The sequence below is a fragment of the Callorhinus ursinus genome, unplaced genomic scaffold, assembly GCF_003265705.2.
Source record: "Callorhinus ursinus isolate GAN/ISIS: 27379988/994484 unplaced genomic scaffold, GSC_fseal_2.0 scaffold38, whole genome shotgun sequence".
Lineage (NCBI taxonomy): Eukaryota > Metazoa > Chordata > Mammalia > Carnivora > Otariidae > Callorhinus > Callorhinus ursinus.
In genome coordinates, this window is record NW_027397100.1 from 9,565,109 (window position 1) to 9,581,596 (window position 16,488).

A 16,488-nucleotide genomic window follows, 5' to 3' on the forward strand; every position below is an offset into this window, starting at 1 on the left:
TGGAATTATATCTCATTACATCTCATGTCTTAACTGCTAAAGGATGAACTGGTTAAGAGAGCAGAACTGAGGGGCACCTGGCTGGCTGATCGGCAGAACATGCAACTCTTGATCTTGGGGTCATGAGTTTGAGCCTCACATTAGAGATTACTTAAAAAATAAAGTTTGTCTCTTTAAAAAAAAAAAGAGTAGAACTGAAATCGGTTGTTTATTTTGTTTAAATCTATACTTCTTTGGTTTTTTTCATATTTCATATTTCATTTTTTCACATTTCATACTCATTTTTCATATTTCAAGTTAGAAATTCCAGAGTTAACTTTGTTGTGAGCTCTTCAATGAATTAGTAAAAGTATTCTTGCTCTGGCCTGTCATCAGTGATTTTAAGTGGACTTTTCTAGATGGTAGTATAAGATTCTGGCCCTAGCCCCAGGCTAAGAGTCTTACTTGTGTTTTGTCCCATGCTTCTCCAGCTTTCAAAGCTGGCCTACATTTGAGGCTACAGTCTAGTGCTGGAGCTTTTGTAGCCTCTTTTGCATGATAAGTGATTTAAGCAGTTACACTAATAGGGTAGAAATTGAAGCAGCAGCCCCTCTCTACACCCCAGCAATTTTGCCAAAAGACAGTCTTCACATGGTGAATCTAAGCAGCCCAGGTTATTTATTCTCGCCAGGTTCTTGGAATATAGTCAGCATCTCTGTGTCAGATGGAGGAATAAGGTACATGAGAAATGATAGCATTATGAGTGCAAGATTATTTCGTGCAATACCAGAATTGGTTTCCATTTTGTAGACATTGTGTAGAATCGAAAATTCATTGTTGTTTTCAGGTCATTGAGATGTCTGGTATTCAGCCTTTAGGGCAGCTTAAATCACATTGTTCAGACACCTCATTTTAGTGGAACAGTGATTAAAAGGGAGTTAAAAGCTGGGGAAAGGGAGTGAAAAAGGATGAATTAATTGAGTCAAGGAAAACTGGAGAGAAATGGAGAGGACTTTTATGTACAGTCTGTTGAAAATTGGGGAGAGACAGAGAACCTGTGACTTAGGAGTATTTTTACTCTTACAGATAAATCCTGTTTCAATGCATTCTTTAACTTTGAAGATATGCAAGAGATCACTCAGCACTTTGCTGTCTGTCACGTGGATGCCCCAGGCCAGCAGGAAGGTGCACCCTCTTTCCCAACAGGGTAAGGCCACTAGCAAGATCTTCTGGAAGGCATGCATTCAGAAGAGCAAATGATTGAGCTCCAGTGGGAGAAGTAGCATTGATTTTAGCATAGTCTAGGGGTTATACCTATCAACCAACTATCCTCCCTATTTCTCTCCTTGCTCTGAGAGGACTCTCATGTACATGTACAGTCTGTTGAGGAAAACTGCATGTTTTCCTATATCCAGGAATGGTTCTCCATAGACGGGACTCTGTCTCCCTGCAATTGCAAGGCTTAAGTGTCTGAAACGCCCACTTCTCACTGTCTTTTATCTGTCTCCTTCATCATCTTTTTAAAATCTGTCATTTCTGTGTCCCTCCCTGAAACTTCCAACTACCTAGGTCCAAACTCCAATCCCTCTGAGCTTCCTGAGAGCACCTCCCCAACCTTACCTCCCAATCTGGTGACAGGAATTTGAATATTTTGTAACCATTTATTCTGAGAAGTTGCCCTGTCAGCTAGAGATGCATTTTGAGTGGACTTGGAGCTCTTGGCCTCATCCTAAACCTGCTTTGCATGGTGGAGCCACAGTCTCCCTCACTCTTCCCTGGACATTGTAAGCACAAGCTGTGGAATGCTGGTTTTTTTCCCCCTTTCCCTTGGCTCCTCTCCAGAGCTGCCTCTGCCAGTGACTGTTGTGAAATAGACCATTGCAGATGAATAAGAGCTAACACTTACATGGGACTTGAATAACATTCCTCACACTGCTTTAAATGCTTCACATTTATTAAGTCATTTAACCCTCACAGACTTATGGGACAGGTTTACTATTAATTCCTATTTTACAAGTGAGGAAACTGAGGCCCAGAGATGATTAAGTCATTTGGCCAAGATGACATAACAAATAAGTAGCAGAGCTGGAATTTTTAACTTAGGCAGTCTGGCTCCAGAAGCCATGTTATTGACTATGTCCAGGCTGTTCTGTCTCTCAGATGCAAATTGGCCAGTGACCAGCGTATAGCCACCAAGATTTAGATTCAGTTCCTTTTTTCTGTTTTGTGCACAAATGGCTCAGGAGCACTCCATTGCTTAAAAAATGTTTCAAGCAGAGGCAGGCTGACTCCCCTGTCAGAGTAAATCCTGCCTCATATATAGGAGATTGTCTTAAGATCTCTTTCCGTCTCGTATGTTGACTAACATAACATAATAAAATAAAAGATCTCTTTCCATCTCTGCTTCTGTAATCTCTGTGGATGCCCCCTTCTTTTCTTGGATTCCTAGTCTGAATCAGTTCCTGGGCTTGCTTGACCATCTTAGGATCCAATGGTTCATATCATACACCAGATTCAAAAGCAATAAGGTAACTGTGTTATTTTATGCTTGAGTAAAGCAGATCAGCACTCATGATGAGTAGTCCAGGATCTGTGACTAGGTGGCTAGGCCCAGTAAGGCTTTGTTTATTCTTGCCTTTAGCTGCCTGAATATAAGCCGCAGACTGAGAGCCACTTCTTCAGTTGACTTACTGCTGGAAGTTTACAGAGCCTCAATCCCATTTAAAGTGATTATTAGGGATTTGGAAATACCCTGGGAAAGAGCCATATTACCTTTTCTTTTCAAATGGCTTCCTCTGGTCCCAGAAACTGCCCTTTAGAATATGGAGACACGTGGATTCTTCTCCTAGCATTGGAAGTTGCACAGCTTGTCCCAGTCATTTCCACACATTATCTCCTTTCAGCCTTTGGTAAAAGAATGCTTTTATCTAAGAATCCCATACTCTTCTAGCTATTCTTGTGACTGGGAAATGTGGGTGCTTTCTAAGTCAGGAGATATCCTTCTGAATTTCAGGTACCAGTACCCCACAATGGATGAGTTGGCTGAAATGCTGCCTCCTGTTCTTACCCACTTAAGGTAGGTTCATTCTTTTATTGACTTTCTACCATTTGTTTGATCTAGGGGCTGTGCTGGTGAGCAAACGGAATAGTCACTGTGGAATAGTCACTATCCTCGTGGAGCTTACATCTTGGAGGAATAATTAACAACAAATAAGAAAACAATCACAACTAAAGTGCTATAAGAGAAGTCAGTGATGGTGATGTTAGAGAAGGGTCAGGTTCACAGCTATAAGGCTAGCTGGGCAGTGCCTCTCTAAGAAGTTGTCATCTAGGCTGAGACCTAGACAGAGAGCTAGGGCAAGATGGTTCCAGACAAAAGGAATAATATTTCCAGAAGTCCTAGACCAAATGAGCAAGTAGGAGGAAGGCACAGAGTGAAATTTGAGAAACAGGCAAGGACCAGATTACGTAGTCTCACAGATCAGGTAAGAATTTAAGATTTTATTCAAAAGATATAGATATATAGAAGGGTTTTAAGCAGGGAATTGATATCCAGTTTCGTCTTTTATTTATTTATTTGCTTATTTATTTATTTTAGTTTCAGGTGTAGAATTTAAAAATGGGTTGGATAAGAATGTGCATTAATTTTGGGGCGCCTGGGTGGCTCAGTCGTTAAGCGTCTGCCTTTGGCTCAGGTCATGATCCCAGGGTCTTGGGATCGAGCCCCGCATCGGGCTCCCTGCTCTGCGGGAAGCCTGCTTCGCTTCTCCCTCTCCCACTCCTCCTGCTTGTGTTCCCTCTCTCATTGTGTCTCTGTCAAATAAATAAATAAAATCTTAAAAAAAAAAATGTGCATTAATTTTACTTTTTTTTTTAATTTAGTCTTTTAAAATTATCACTCTGAGTATAAAAGTTGCCTTTCAGTAAAGCCTGTTTACTTTTTTAGTTTATTTTTTATTTTTTTAAAGATCTGTTTATTTATTTTGGGGGGAGCAGAGGGAGAGGGAGAGAGAATCCACAAGCAGACTCCCTGGCAGAGCATGGAGCCAGAAGCAGGACTCGATCCCAAGACCCTGAGATTACTACCTGAGCCTGAACCGAGAGTCAGACACTTAACTGACTGCGCCACCCAGGCGCCCTAAACTTTACATTCTTAAAAAGGATCACTCTAGCTATGGAGAGAATGGGTTGGAGAGGAGTATAAGAGAAAAAGCAGGGAGACCTTTAAACTATTACAGCGGTCAGGCAAGAGGTAATGCTAGCCTGGGAACTAGATGCCTTCAGGAGAATGCAATGAAGTAGATGGAGATAGGAAGGAAATATTTTGGAGGTAGACTCTATAGGACTTGCTGTTGGGTTGGACATGGAGGTGTTAGGAGAGGGAACTGTTAGAATGACTCCCAGGTTTTAGTCCTATTTCATTTCATCCTTAAAATCAACTTCAAAGTAGGGGCGCCTGTGTGGCTCAGTCAGTTAAACATCTGCCTTTGGCTCAGGTCATGATCTCAGGGTCCTGGGGTCGAGCCCCAAGTTGGGCTGCCTGCTCAGTGGGGAGCCTGTTTCTCCCTCTCCTCCCCACACATGCTCTCTGTCGCTATCTCTGACTCTCTCCCTCAAATAAATAAAATAAAATCTTAAAAAAAAAAAAATCAACTTAGAAGTAAGTAGTTGTATCCTTTTGTAGATCGGGAACTGAGGTTCAAAATTAGAGAAACTTGACCAAATTCCAGAATCCAGTAAGCATCAGAGCCAGATTTGGGAACCCAGTTGTATTTTTTCCATAATGCTATGTCACCTCCAAATGAGTTAACCTTACCTGTTTTGTTTATATCCCCTTTCATAGTCTGAAAAGCATCATTGGGATTGGAGTTGGAGCTGGAGCTTACATCCTCAGCAGATTTGCAGTAAGTACATAGAAGATTAGTCTCAATACCCTTGAGGCACTGCCTAGGTCACAGCTCTACTTCTCTGTTAGTTACAAGGTACCACTATGTGTCTTATTTTAAGTTTTTCTAGAAGTTCTGTGAACAGCAGATAGAGGTTTATATGTAAAGCCCAGTTTTGTATTTATAGTACCTGAAAAATCACAAATGAGGGCAGTACATCAATAAAAGGTAATTCTTAGAGAGGACTTAGGGAATTTTGTGCAGCCATTAAAATTTTGTAGGAAGAGCTTATAATGATATGTGATTCACGTATACTATAATGTTAAACAAAAAAATTAGAATACAGATCCACATAGTTTGTCATAGGCATAGGAAAGGACTGGAAGGAAATATACCAAAATATTAGCAGGGATTGATGTTGTGTGGTTAGTTAATATGAGGTTTTATTTCCTAATTTTTATAATTTCCATTTATCAGATTTTCTATAGTGAGTATAGTTAATCAGAGGGAAGGAAAGTAAACTAGAGAGTTTTGAGTGTACATAGAAATGTTTGTATTGATTTCTATTTAGAAATTAAGAAATTTTTTCAGATGCCTCCTGAGTGATAGACAGTCTTCTGGGGTGGGGTCGTATCACCCATTCAGTGGTTTCTGAAAAAAAATATTAAGAAGCTCCTTTTGGGGACAAGGGCATAGGAGTGTGAAATTCACTAGTCTAAGCCTCAGCAGCCCCTTATGCCACGTACTTACAAGGGTACTTTCCCAGCAGGGAAGACCCACCATGAGCTAAACTGCAGAGAAGCCAGGTTCCTTCCTCTGCTGCAGAAATAAATACCATGTCTCCTCCCAGATCGTTGCAAGGCAAGATAATTTGATAGCACTTTAAGGAACTGGTTTTCCAGTTGCTAAGTCAGTCTTAAAGACCAATTTTTCCAAATATTCTTCCTAGCACCTCTCTGAAGTGTTACTTTCAGATCTGAGGTATTAATCTGAGTGATTAACCATGCTCCAGTTTTTTTAAAAGAATGCTGGGAGTGGAACTTTCAAACGTTGTCTTTGTCTCCTATTTCAGCTCAATCATCCAGAGCTCGTGGAAGGCCTTGTGCTCATTAATGTTGACCCTTGTGCTAAAGGCTGGATTGACTGGGCAGCTTCCAAAGTAAGCACCAAATGTTATTCATTGGCTCATCTTGGTCCCTTCTCAAAATGTCCTACTTTTATTTTTATTTTTGCATTGAAGTATATCCAGTTAAAGGCAAAAACTTTTAAGTATACAGCTTGATGAATGTAATTATGTATGTAATTGCCAGTCAGTCAATATATAGAATATTTCCACCTCCGAGGATTCCCTTGGGCCTTTTCTTTAATTAATACTTCCTCTCCTTCCCAGATAGAACTGTTACTCTGATGTCTGTCACCATAGATAGGTTTTCTGTATTCTTAAACTTCATATAATTAGAACGATAGAATATATATTCTTTTGTATCTGGCTTCTTTCATCCATTGTTGTCAGTGATCCACCTTCATGTTAGGTGTAGTGGTAGTTCTTTTTATTTTTTTATTATTTATTTATTTGGGGGGGGCAGAGGGAGAAGGGGAGAGAGAATCTTAGGCAGACTCCACGCGCAGGACAGAGCCCAATGTGGGGCTCGATCTCACAACCCTAAGATCATGACTTGAGCCAAAATTAAGAGTCGGACGCTCGACTGACTAAGCCACCCGGGTGCTCCTCAGCATGTTTTTAATTCTATGGTGTGAATAGACAAAATGAGTTGTTTTGTTATTTGCTTGTTATGAATAAAGTTCCTGTGCACATTCTTTTACACGTCTCTCAGTAGACCTACACATTTGTTTCTCTTCGCTCTGTACCTAGAAGTGGAATTGCTGGGTCATAGGGCAGTTGTATTTTTCACTTTGGTAGCTACAGACAGTGTTCCAAAGTGTTGGGCCAGCTTACACACCAGCGATGTGTGGAAGTCCCAGCTGTTCCACATCCTCACCAACATTTGATAGTCATTTTAATTTTTGTAAAACAGGAGCAGTTTTATTTGTAATAATTTGTTTATTTCTATATGGTACCCATCATTTTAATTTTTGTAAAACAGGAGCAGTTTTATTTGTAATAATTTGTTTATTTCTATATGGTACCCATCACCAAAATAGCTTTAGTTATTAAAAAACAATTTTTGGGGGTGCCCGGGTGGCTTAGTCGGTTTTTGATCTCATCTTAGGTCTTGGTCTCGCATTGCCCATCTCAGTAGCTCAGCATGGAGCCTACTTAAAAAAAAAAAAAAAAGGTAAAAGGAAAAAACCCCTAATTTTTAATTATACCATCTTTTTTATTTTAAACGATACTTATCGGTAAATAATGCTTGGTTTTAATTTGTATTTCCGTAAGGGCCCATGATGTCTGAGCACCTTTTTTGAAACTTACTGGCCATTTCAGTATCCAGGTCCTTTGCCTTTTTTTCCTTAATTGGATTGCTAGTCTTCTTCTTACTGATCTGTAAGCCTTCTTTACATATTTTGCATGTAAATCCTTCGGTGAGTACATGTAAATATCTTCTGGCAATCTGTGGTTTGCATTTTCACCTTTTTTTTTTAAGATTTTATATATTCATTTGACAGAGAAAGTACAAGCAGGGGGAGCAGCAGGCAGTGGGAGAGGGAGAAGCAGGCTCCCCGCCGAGCAGGGAGCCTGATGGGGGGCGCCATCCCAGGACCCTGGGATCATGACCTGAGCTGAAGGCAGACGCTTAATCAACGGAGCCACCCAGGCACCCCACATTTTCACTCTTTTAATCAATGAAATGAATGAATGAATCACTCTCTTCACTGTACCCCAAATAACTTGTTTGTGCTACTGCACCAAAAGATGGGTAGAATTGAAGATGTTTGCTATCTGAAAAATGAAGATATTTGCTATCTACATAGAATTTACTATTTAGATAGAATGTTATCTACAGTCTGTTCAAGGAGATAGGAAACTACAGGAGTATATTCTAACTGATGGAGGATCGTAGAGCCCAACGGTCAAGAAAGAATTCTTGAGATGTTTACTGTACAAAAAGGTGTATTTATTATAGCAAGGGGACAGGACCCATGGGCAGAAAGATACACTGGGACTTTGAGGAGCTATTGATGATATACTTTTAAGTTTGGGGACTGGGGAGGGTAGAGATAACCTAAGTCTCTAAAAGGAGTTGTTAAAGAAGAGTATAGGATCCTGGAGGTCTGGCTATTGTCAAGATAAGGTGGTTTTTAGGCTCTAGCAAAACATTAAGGCAGCCATGAGTTCCTTGAGGAATGTCACACATATCCCACCTCTGGAGAGTGTTAGCTTGTGCTTTGCCCTCAGTTTACCTTTTGCTCCCTCATCGTAATGACTTTACAAATATAAACAATCCCAGCAACAACCAGAGTGAAAAGAGGGAATAAGGGTAAAAGCATAGTATTATGTAACTTTTGCATTGAACTGACCTGTGCTAAATAAGTCATTCACTGTTTTTAGATTGGAAAAGGAATTACTTTTGAAACATTTTTCTGTATTAACATACTAATGTTATTTGTATGTTATTTTAATCTGAAACTGTGAGGTTGAGATTAAAGCAGTGATGTTATAAAGTTTTTCAGAGAATAACCCAAGCTTTCATTACCTGCTAAAAGATGCCTAATGTAGTAATCTCATTTTTAAACAAACACCTACTTCTAAGTATTTTTAAGTTGCCATAAGTGTTTATTCTAATACACCACTGATATAGTCTCCAAAATACCACTACCCAGCTTGTCATATGTATCAAGAATCTTTAGTGATATTCAGCCATGAGATTCAGTAATTCGATATTTAGGAACTTACCTGAAGGATAAATAGTGATACTTACAAAGATTTAAATAGAAGGATAATAATTTTAAGAATCTAATACCTGTCTAGTATTTGCTGATGTGATTTGTTGGGGGGGGTCCAAGAGTGAATGGTCAAGAAAGAATTCTTGAGGGCGCCTGAGTGGCTCAGTTGGTTAAGCGACTGCCTTTGGCTCAGGTCATGATCCTGGAGTCCCGGGATCAAGTCCCACATCAGGCTCCCTGCTCAGCAGGGAGTCTGCTTCTCCCTCCGACCCTCCTACCTCTCATACTCTCTGTCTCTCATTCTTTCTCTCTCAAATAAATAAATAAAATCTTAAAAAAAAAAAATTCTTGAGACAAAAGTTTTTGGTGCAAAAAGGTCATTTTATTAAAGCACAGCGACAGGACCCAGGGGCACAGATAGCTGTATTAGGATTACGAGGAGCCCTTGATTATATACGTTTAAGTTGGGAGGGGTGGAAGGAAGTTTCCAAAAGGATTTTCATTTGTTAAAGAAGACTTAAAGCATCCTCGAGGCCAAGCTAAGGTGGTTTTTTCCTCTAGCAAAGTATTGACATTAAAATTGGGAGTTCCTGGAGGAATGTCACCCTCTACCTGTCCCAAATATCTGTCAATGGGCTAGAGTTTTATCTACCTTTCCTTTTGCCTTTGTTCTCCACATCATTTGCTATGTACCAGGCACTGTTTCTAAATGTTTTATGTATGTTCAAACTTTTCATTCTCAGGACAACCTAGTGAAATTATTACTATTACTATTAGTAATATTACTATATACTATTACTATTAGTAATTACTAATTAGTAGTAATAATAATAGTATATAGTAATATTACTATTATCCCACAGAGAAATTAAATCATTTGCTTAAGGTTACACAGCTAGGAAGTCAAAGAGCCAAAATACTCATTAAAGCCTTGTTTTTAGGGCTAAAAGATGGAAACAGCGTAGGTGCCAATACTACAGAGCAACAAAATTTGATACAACCATAGAGTGGAATACCCTGCAACCAAAAATTTGTTATTTGGTTATTTAAAGAAATGAGAAAATTCTCATGTTTAAAAAATAGAAAAAACTATATATGTCCCAATTTTGTTAAATAGATATGCATAAGAAAAGAGGGAAAATAATTTGGGCAGGCTCAGTCTGATGCAGAAAATGTTGGGGTTCGGATCCAACAAGCCAAGAAATAACTCTTGGCGATGTCTTCACTGAAAAAAAGTGGTTTTATTGAAGCACAGGACAGGATCTGTGGCCAGAAAGAGCTGCCCTGGGGTTGGGATGGGTGACTGATTATATACTTTCAAGTTGGAAGAGGGTTAGGGATAGTTGTAAGTCTCTAAGGAATTTTAGGAGCAAGGTTTCCAGGACCTTGAGGGGGCTAGCGATTGTTAGGAAAAGGTCATTACCATCTAGTAGTAAAACCCTGGTCATGAAACCCTTCAGTTGTAGATCAGTGAGCCATAAGCTTGGAGGATGATTGCTAATGTGTATCTTGGGGGGTAGAGATAAAGGGAGTTTCCAAAGGAATTTTTTTTGGGGGGGAGGTGGGGAGGGGCAGAAGGAGAGGGCGGGAAAGAATCCCAAGCCAGCCCCACACCCAGCACAGGGGGGCCTGATCTCACAAACCTGAGATCATGACCTGAGCCAAAATCAAGAATCAGACACTTAACCTACTGAGCCACATCACGCGTTCCTCCAAAGGAATTTTTATATGTTAAAGAAAACTTAGAGGATCTTTGGATGCCAGGATAATGGTAAGCTAAGATTGCCTTTTGCCCTTAGCAGAGTATCAACAGGGAGGCAGCTGAGCTCCCAGAGGAAGGTCACTCTATTTTGAGGACTTGTCAATGGGCTATGGCCAGTAAGGAAATTTAATTTTTTCATTTGCCTTTGTTTCCCACATAAAATAAAACATCCAACTCTTCACTTCAGGGTTATGAGTTGAAGTCCCACATTGGGTGTAGAGATTACATAAAAAAAATAAAATCAGGGCGCCTGGGTGGCTTAGTTGGTTAAGTGACTGCCTTCGGCTCAGGTCATGATCCTGGAGACCCAGGATCCTGGCTCAGTGGGGAGTCTGCTTCTCCCTCTGACCCTCCCCCCTTTCATGCTCTCTCTCAAATAAATAAATAAAATCTTTAAAAAAACTTTAAAAAAATCAATAAAAATGCTGGTCTTACCCACTATATTTAAAAAAAAGGAAAAAGGGAAAAGAATTTGTTACTAGTAGGTATATCTTTGGCCGGTAGCATTACAGATTATTTTTATTTTCTTTTTCATATTCTATGTATTCCTAATTTTCTCTGATAAGCATGAATTGCTTTTAAATTACTTTAAAATATTAAAATATTCCACCCACTAGAATTTTCAGAAACAAACGAACAAAGGCAGGAAAAAAAGAGACAAACCAAAAAACAGACTGTTAACTGGAGAACAGATGGTCACCAGAGGGGAGGTGGGTGGGGGGAGGGGTGAAACAGGTGAAGAGGGTTAAGAGTACACTTCCTTTGATGAGCACTTGTAATATATGTAATTGTTGAACCACTATATTATACACCTGAAACTAAGATAACATACTGTATGTTAAGTACACTAGAATTAAAAAAAATAAAACTCCACCTACCAGTAGACTAGATTCTAAAAAATTTATACATTTCTCCCCACATTAAGTTCTAGAGAAATGTGCATACTCTAGCTTTGGGTGAAATATATTAATGATGCTATTGCCAGATACTGTGGAAGTTCTTTCTTATAAATGGACTTATTTAAAATTTGTTCTAACGTGGTTGTGTTAAAATTTACCTGAACATTCAGTAATGTATAATAAATTATGTGTAGGGGCTCCTGGGTGGCTCAGTCAGTTGAGCGTCTGCCTTCGGCTCAGGTCATGATCTCAGGGTCCTGGGATCGAGCCCCACATCGGGCTCCCTGCTCTGCGGGGAGTCTGCTTCTCCATCTCCCTCTGCAGTTCCCCCTGCTTGTGCCCTCTCACATTCTGTCAGATAAATAAAATCTTTAAAAAAATATGTGTAATAACCTAATAAAATTGTTATGAAACTTGAGAATAACCTTATGAGTATTAAACATGAATTGTTATTAATTCTAATTATCTTTAATTTATGATGGTTTGATCATTGGTAACCCCTCTGAAGATTTCTGGGCTTCTTTCTTCCTTAATCTTTCTGGGACCATGTGATCCCGCTCTGCCCATATCCATGTCTGTCTCCTCCTCTCCTCCTCTCCATCTGCACTCCCAGTTCAGCACTTCACCTCTCATCCAAGCCAGCAGTAGGAATTAAGCATAAAACCAAGGAAGAAGGCTACAGGGAATCAGCAACATAATTTGAGTTGGAAATTTTTCTGAAAATAGACTAGCAGTCTGCAGATTTGCACAGATTGCTGCATTTATTAGACTGTGATATGCATCATTTTGAAATGGAAAAAATTATGAGAAAAATGTTCAAAACGCAAGAACATTGGGTAAACATAGCAGTTTCCTCCCACTCGCTGAAACGAAGATAGCAAAAACTGGAGGAAAGAAAAAAATCATTTTGTCTCTTGGATGGCTTGGGAGTAGTCTTAAGTCAATCCTTACTAGCCATGAATCCAGTGTAAATGCAGAAATATAGGCAGGAACGAAGTAGCTAATAGCCAAGAGTTCTAGGTCTTGAGTTTTCAAAGAAGGAATGACCATTTCTTCTAGCCACCTTTTTTTTTTTTTAAGGGGTGCCTGGGTGGCTCAGTCAGTTAAGTGTCTGCCTTCGGCTCAGGTCGTGATCCCAGGGTCCTGGGATTGGCTGCATTTGGCTCCTTGCTTGGTGGGGAGCCTGCTTCTCCCTCTCCTTTCCCCTCTGCCTGCCGCTCCGCCCGCTTGTGCTCTCTCTGTCAGATAAGAAAATCTTTTTTTAAAAAAGATTTTTTTTAAATTTATTTGCGAGAGAGAGAGAGAACATGATGGGGGGAGGGGCTGAGGGGCAGATCATGACCTGAGCCAAAGGCAGGCACTTAACCAACTGAGCCACCGAGGCGCCCCTCCAGCCACCTATTTCAAAGCAGGTGATACTATTTCCCTGGAAGGGAGACTGTTGTTTTCTGACTTGTTTCTTGTTCTCATGTATCTTGAAACCACCATCTCATGAAAATGTGTGACACTGAGTTGTGCTTTTGTTTGTTGAGGGATAACATATGTACAATAAAGTGCACAACTTGGTAAATATGTATGCTTAACTCCCTTGACACAAAGCTTTTATCTTTTCAGCTCTCAGGCTTGACAACCAATATTGTGGACATTATTTTGGCTCATCACTTCGGTCAGGTAAGTGCCTGTTCCAACCAGGACAGCTGTTTGTTGGCTTGCAGCAAAACCTTATTTACCTCAGGAAAGAGAGGGTACCTTAGAATTCACCTGATCCTCGTGGGTGCCACTTCCAGTGCAGAGTGTGATGCATGTCGCCCAGCAAAGGCCAATCTTAGGGGAGAGGCATTAACTCATTGCCACATGGCTCTTGGCATTTGAAGAGATGAGGGAAGACAGAATCCCCTCCCCCACCACCTGTTTCCTGTCAGCAGCTTGCTGTCTGTTAATGTTTGACAACATCACGGGCCTCACCAAACATTTTCGGAGCCATAATGAAGTCTGGGAAAGGCTTCACAGAAATAGAAATTTCAGAGAAAAAAGAAGCCAAAAGAGACAAAATATCAATGCTTAAAGAACCTTAGAGGTTATTTTGTTCATTCCCATGTTTTACTGGTAAGGAAACTGAAGTCTATAGAGGAAATGACAGGTACAGGTAACTGCTGGGTGGGAGAGGAAACCCCAGTCCTCTTTTCAGAGGGAAGAGTGAGTTGGATAGTAAGATTCTGAATGAGCTGATAAGTATCATTTTTTGTAAGAGTTGGGGAAGGATTGCTGTCGATTCTTCTTTAAATGTTTGGTAGAATACACAGTGACACCATCTGGGCCAAAGCTTTTCTTTGTGGATTTTTTTTATGTTACTAATTTAATGTCTTTACTTATTAAAGATCTATTCAAATTTTTCTATTTCTTGAGATGCTTTAGGTGGTTTGTATCTTTCTAGAAATTTGTCCATTTCATCTCAGTTACCCAGTTTGTTGGCATAAATTATTCATAATACTCCTTTATAATTCTTTATATTTTTGTAAAATTGAAAATAATGTCTTCTCTTTCCTCCGTTTTTAGTAATATGAATCTTACCTCTTTTTCTTTGGAAGTCTAGCTAACCAGTTGTTGGTTTTATTAGGGGTTTTTTCCTGTTCTTTTTAAATCCTCTATTTCAGGGGTGCCTGGGTGGCTCAGTCATTAAGCGTCCGCCTTCAGCTCAGGTCATGATCTCAGGGTCCTGGGATTGAGCCCTGTGTCAGGCTCCCTGCTCCGCGGGAAGCCTGGCTTCTCCCTCTCGCACTTCCTCTGCTTGTGTTCCCTTTCTCACTGTCTCTCTCTGTCAAATAAATAAATAAAAATCTTAAAAAATAAAATAAATTCTCTATTTCATTTATTTCCACTCTAATTGTTATTATTCCCCTCCTTCGCTTGCTTTAAGTTTCCTCTTGTTTTTCTAGTTTCTTTCTTTTATTTAAGCAGGCTCCACCACGCCCAGCACAGAGCCCAAAGTAGGGCTCTAACTCATGACCCTGATATGAAGACGTGAGCCGAGATCAAGAGTCAGGTGCTGGGGCGCCTGGGTGGCTCAGATGGTTGGGCGTCTGCCTTCGGCTCAGGTCATGGTCCTGGGGTCCCGGGATCGAGCCCCACATGGGGCTCCTGGCTCAGCGGGGAGTCTGCTTCTCCCTCTCCCTCTCCTCCTGCTCATTCTCTATCTCTGTGTCTCAAATGAATAAATAAAATCTTAAAAAAAAAAAAAAGAGGTGCTCAAACAACTGAGCCACCCAGGTACCCCTTCTTTTTCTGGTTTCTTAAGGTGGAAGGTTAGATGTGAATTTGAGATCTTTTCTTCTTTTTTTCATATAGGCATTTATAGCTATAAATTTCCCTCTCAATACCACATTAGCTGCAGCGCATAAGTTCTGACAGTTTCATTTATCTCAAAAGTATTTTCTAATTTCCTTGTGATTCCTTAACCCATTAGTTACTTAGGAGTATTTTATTCAGTTTCCCAGATTTCCTTCTGTTATTGATTTCTAATTTCATTCCATTTTGATCAGAGGATATACTTAACATTTCATTCCTTTTTGAATGTATTAAGATTTACTTTATGTCCTAGCATATGGTCCTAACGTGGCCTCTCTGTTCTATGTACGCATGAGAAGGATGTGTATTCATTCTACAGCCATTAAGTGGAGTATACTGTAGGTGTCTTGTCAGGTCTTGTGGTTTACAGTGTTCAGTTCTTATCTTTCCTTGTGATCTTCTTCCTCATTATTCATACATAAATGAAAGTGAGGTATTAAAGTTACCAACTATTATTGTTGCATTTTCTAATTTCTCCTTTCAATTATTTGTTTTTGCTTTGTGTATTATGATTGTCTTCCTGATGTTACATTTTTACTTAACAGAACTTGAAACTAACCTTTTTTTCTTAGCCCCATCTTTACCCTCTGCTTGCAGAGAGAACTGGTGCCTAAAAATCTTGAGCCTTTCCAGGCTACCTGGTACATGTTCACGGATTTCTTTCACCCTCTCCACTGCCAGCCTAGCATAGCAGCCTTACTGAATCTGCTAAGTGAATGATTGTAGTCTTTCTTCTGCTTTCCCACTTTCAAAATGTTATTGCTGGTTGTTACTTTTCCTGTTGCCTTTGTCCTTATGAATTTATGACTTAAAAATTTTTGCTGTTATTTTTATGATTTTTCTGGAAGGAGTTAAAGTTGTGTTTTAATCCATCATTTTTAATTGAAAGTCTCAAAGACTGTTATCTTTTCACGTGTGCTGGGAAGAGTGGGTACTCTCCTAAAGACATAGCATGCTTGGTTTTGACTGTAGACTTTAAAAACTAGTTCACAAAATTTATAGAATTCAATGCTAAATGCTGTGGAAGGGACAAAAATATATAAGATACACCCCTATTCTCTGGGAGTTCACTCTGTAGGGAGATATGCTATACAGAAATAACTATTGTAGCACAAGTAAAAAGGGATAAGTAATAAGAACTGCCTTTCATTGAACACCTACAAATTTCAGACAGAGGTTTTATATATATTAATCTAATAATCTCATAATAGGAATTGTATTATTCCCACTTTACAGATGAAGAATGAATTTGTTTCCAGCTAATAACATATCGAGGGAAGAGATTTGAAGCCACATTTGTGCCTAAATCTGAAGCTTTCCTCTTTCTACCATGGCAGGGTGCCTTAGGGCAGACACCATGAGGGGCCTAGAGGAATTCAAAGGCCGGAGAGATTTACTTCTGGTTTGGGGATCAGGGAAGGGCTTCAGTGTAGAGGAGGTATCCCAGCTGGGCCTTGAAGGAGAAATAAAATTTGACATTTTACATTTGGGGAGGAATGAGGAGTAGTTTGCTCAAAAACAAAGAAAGCCTTCCTTTCCATTTTGTTGTCAACTTAGAACTACTCTTAAAAAATAAAGCTTTGGGGCTCCTGGCTGACTCAGTCGAACTATACAACTCTTGATCTCAGGGTCGTGAGTTTGAGCCCCACGTTGGATATAGAGATCACTTAAATAAATAAACTTTTAGAAAAATAAAATTTAAGCAAGCAAATGTGTATATTGCTGCTAATATTTTGAAATGGAAACAAATAAGGTTCTGAAATATGAATCA

The 16,488-nt window shown here is 39.7% G+C and overlaps 1 protein-coding gene across 3 annotated transcripts in view; it reads left to right on the plus strand.

Moving 5' to 3' along the window:
- NDRG3 (NDRG family member 3) overlaps nt 1–16,488 on the plus strand; it is a 73,436-nt gene that overhangs the window by 40,111 nt on the left and 16,837 nt on the right. For all 3 annotated transcript variants that reach the window (XM_073880467.1, XM_025876684.2, XM_073880468.1), the window contains 5 exons: nt 1,066–1,186; nt 2,993–3,055; nt 4,823–4,883; nt 5,938–6,024; nt 12,987–13,043. In XM_073880467.1, coding sequence (XP_073736568.1) covers nt 1,066–1,186; nt 2,993–3,055; nt 4,823–4,883; nt 5,938–6,024; nt 12,987–13,043 — 389 coding nt within the window. The remainder of the gene's footprint in view (nt 1–1,065; nt 1,187–2,992; nt 3,056–4,822; nt 4,884–5,937; nt 6,025–12,986; nt 13,044–16,488) is intronic.